Raw genomic sequence first — 3,209 nt, 5'->3', positions numbered from 1 at the left:
CCCTGGAAGGCCAGGTCGCGTTCTATCCGGACTATAATTTAGTTCCCGGGAGAACTGTAGCGTATGGCATTGGATTCCCCAGTCCGAGAAACCGCGTACTCGACCGTGAAACTTATTGATGGATAGCGTGCATTTTCCCTGCAGGCTCTCCGTTCAGCCACTTTACCCATTACAAAATGCGCCTTATTTGCAAGGCACTTAACTACGCCGCCAAATAAGTGGCGACTGCATCGCGGTGCAGCCTGAACAAAGCCGGATTCAGTGCTGCAATTGTGGAAATTTAGCTTCTCAAGCAATGAACTTAGTACTGGGCCTTGGCGTCACAATGGGGCATTTCCACGATACCGAGGTATTATTCTTATATTCTTCCAAATTGTGCTAGCCAATCTGATGTATGCCGCTCGGTGGCACCGGCAGTCGTCTAATACAGCCGCCGAAGCCTCCTTCTTCGGAAAGTGACTAAGGCAAACCTGCTTGGAGCGCCCCTCTTGCTTGTTTGAGCACTTGGCTGCACCCCCGTTGCAAATGCGGATCAATCCCGGCGCTTCTATTTTTTGGAGGAACTTCTTCAAGCGGGCGAATTTTGTTCCGTCTGCGAATCCTGCTATGTCATCCCCCCGGTATGACGCAGCCTTTTCTCCTTTTCTCCTTTTCCCCAAGATCCTTGTGCGTTCGGGCCACCTCATGTATAACACCGCTGGGGTATGTTTGAAGTTTAGCGTTAGCGTTGTTGGTTTTTTTTTTTGATGGAAAGGCGCTGCCTTTTGACGGGCTGATAACTCATTGTAGGCGTCCTTGGCTCACCGACTGGGCNTCTTCAAGCGGGCGAATTTTGTTCCGTCTGCGAATCCTGCTATGTCATCCCCCCGGTATGACGCAGCCTTTTCTCCTTTTCTCCTTTTCTCCTTTTCCCCAAGATCCTTGTGCGTTCGGGCCACCTCATGTATAACACCGCTGGGGTATGTTTGAAGTTTAGCGTTAGCGTTGTTGGGTTTTTTTTTTGATGGAAAGGCGCTGCCTTTTGACGGGCTGATAACTCATTGTAGGCGTCCTTGGCTCACCGACTGGGCNCTTTTCTCCTTTTCTCCTTTTCCCCAAGATCCTTGTGCGTTCGGGCCACCTCATGTATAACACCGCTGGGGTATGTTTGAAGTTTAGCGTTAGCGTTGTTGGTTTTTTTTTTTGATGGAAAGGCGCTGCCTTTTGACGGGCTGATAACTCATTGTAGGCGTCCTTGGCTCACCGACTGGGCGCATTAGCACGATTGTCAAAATCAGCTTGCGCCACAACATGGTTATTTACGTTTTCGTGTTGAATTGTCCGAGCCCCCCTTCACGCCCCATATCCCGAGCCGCGTTCGAAAATGATGTCAATCAAAATCAGCCCAATACATAGATCAGAAGGTATGCAAATTTTTGCCAAGTTGTTGGGGATTACGAAATCACCCAAAGGTCTTGTGCTTAATTGACCCTTTGTGGCCAGGCACGGGGGGACCGGGGGGTGTTAACGAGGTAGTCCCGCCAAAATGTCGACACCTTTTCGTGTCAACAAGCATGAACGTTGCTGCCGTATCCCTTTAATGCTCCATTGAATCGGAAACCTGGCCACCCGTTTCGCGCCATTGATCTGATTGTATGTGGAATCAAAGCCGTTATAAGACAGACGAAATATGATTGTACAAAGTGAAAATTTCCTCTGGACACCAACAGGCAAATTGTAATTACAGAGAACGGCAATAAGGGAAAAAAATCATTCGCAATAAATAAGTTTGGCAGCATTTAGGCAAAAATAGCTTCCACGAGGCCAGAAAAAAAGCGTATAAAACCTACGTCCCCCTGTCTCTTGTAGTGTGAATAGGTCAATTTCCGAAACCTCGACTGGATTTTTCGCTTCCATGTAAGCAGGGTCTTGTATATCCGCGGCACTTCTAGCGGAGTGTCATCCTCTCCCACCTGGAGGGTATAAGTGATGATGTGGTGGTCGCTGCCCGGGGTGGGTCGCACTGCCCAATCTGTCACTGCGCAGTCTTTTGCCAGTGTTACATCTGGCGCGGAGCCTCTATGCCGATCGGTGTGCCGTGTTCTATTTTCAGCATTGGTAAGACACAATTCATTGCCAATGCGCCATTACACAACAACGCTGCATCTGGAATCAAGCGGGGCTTCGTGGTCCCATGCCAATGCGTGTGCATTGACGTCTGCACCTATGGGTTGTGGCCCGTCCGCGTTGTTGAGTCTATCGAGGTCCTCTGGAGTGATCTTGGTGGCAGCAGGGGGAAGGTATGGTGATGAAATCGTCAGTTTCATACCTGCATCTAGATGGATGGTCACCTGTGCAAGCTCAATGCCTGCAACAAGCGCCGGTCCTGTCTCTACCTGTATCCCATTCCGGGTGAGGATCGATACACCTCCGCCACGACAGGTGCGAGCTATCCCATAATGTTGGATCCCAGGAAGTCCAAAACTAGCTACTTCAGGGGTTTTGGGTGAGAAAAGGCGGCTTCTTTCCCAGAATTCCGAATGCGGCGGCGCCCTTTTTGATCCCGATGCGGGGGCCGCGCCACCTCGCCATAAACCATTGGCCCGGCTGAGTGGCGTCAAGCCCTTCGGCGCGCTAGCGGCCGGTGGCGTGGAAAGCGCGACCGCCATTGCGGCACATGAAGGGGCGCCGGGGAGGGGCGTTTTTTTTTCGCGTTGCTTGCTTTTGAAACTCCTCACAAAGACGCCAGCGACGCACAAAGAGATCGCCAGCAAGACCCCAAGGCCGAAACGCACCTCCGCCCCGCCTCCGGAGGCCGGGGCAGGCCGGGCCCGACAAAGGGGCCCCTCTTTTGCCCTTTGTTCCACGACAAATTGCCGTGGCGGGGCTGGTTGTAAACCAGGGGCGTGGCGAAGGGCGGGCCGCGGAAGGGGCGGGCGCGCAGAAGCCGCGAACGATTCGGCAAACAGGGGCCCGGGCAAACCCAGGAAGAACGCGGGCGCGAAAAGGGAGGCGGGGGGGATGCTCGCGCTTCTGCGGTTTCGCGTCACGGTTGTGCGCTTTCTGGGCGGCGGTGGGGCGGGCGACGCGGAAGGCAAAGAAAAAAAAAGCCACAAAAGGAGGCGCCGAGCCCGGAAGCGCGGGGTAACGCCGGGGGGCCGCTGCGCGAGAAAAAAAAAGCAGGCGGGCGCTGTGTGGCGCGCCTTCTCTGCTCTTGCCGCCCCCCGGCG

General features: G+C 53.6%; 1 protein-coding gene across 1 annotated transcript; it reads right to left on the bottom strand.

Annotated features, from left to right (window-relative positions):
* Positions 1 to 2,126: 2,126 nt before the first annotated feature.
* Positions 2,127 to 2,648, bottom strand: DQ04_14651000 (Tbingi protein; the record flags this gene model as incomplete). Its single annotated transcript, XM_009317176.1, has 1 exon — positions 2,127 to 2,648. One exon carries the CDS (start codon positions 2,646 to 2,648, stop codon positions 2,127 to 2,129), a length of 522 nt encoding a protein of 173 aa, XP_009315451.1.
* Positions 2,649 to 3,209: the final 561 nt, after the last annotated feature.

This window comes from Trypanosoma grayi (genome assembly GCF_000691245.1).
Source record: "Trypanosoma grayi strain ANR4 Tgr_1465_V1, whole genome shotgun sequence".
Taxonomy (NCBI): domain Eukaryota; phylum Euglenozoa; class Kinetoplastea; order Trypanosomatida; family Trypanosomatidae; genus Trypanosoma; species Trypanosoma grayi.
Note: the sequence above shows the minus strand (reverse complement) of the source record. Positions and strands in the feature narration are given on the sequence as shown.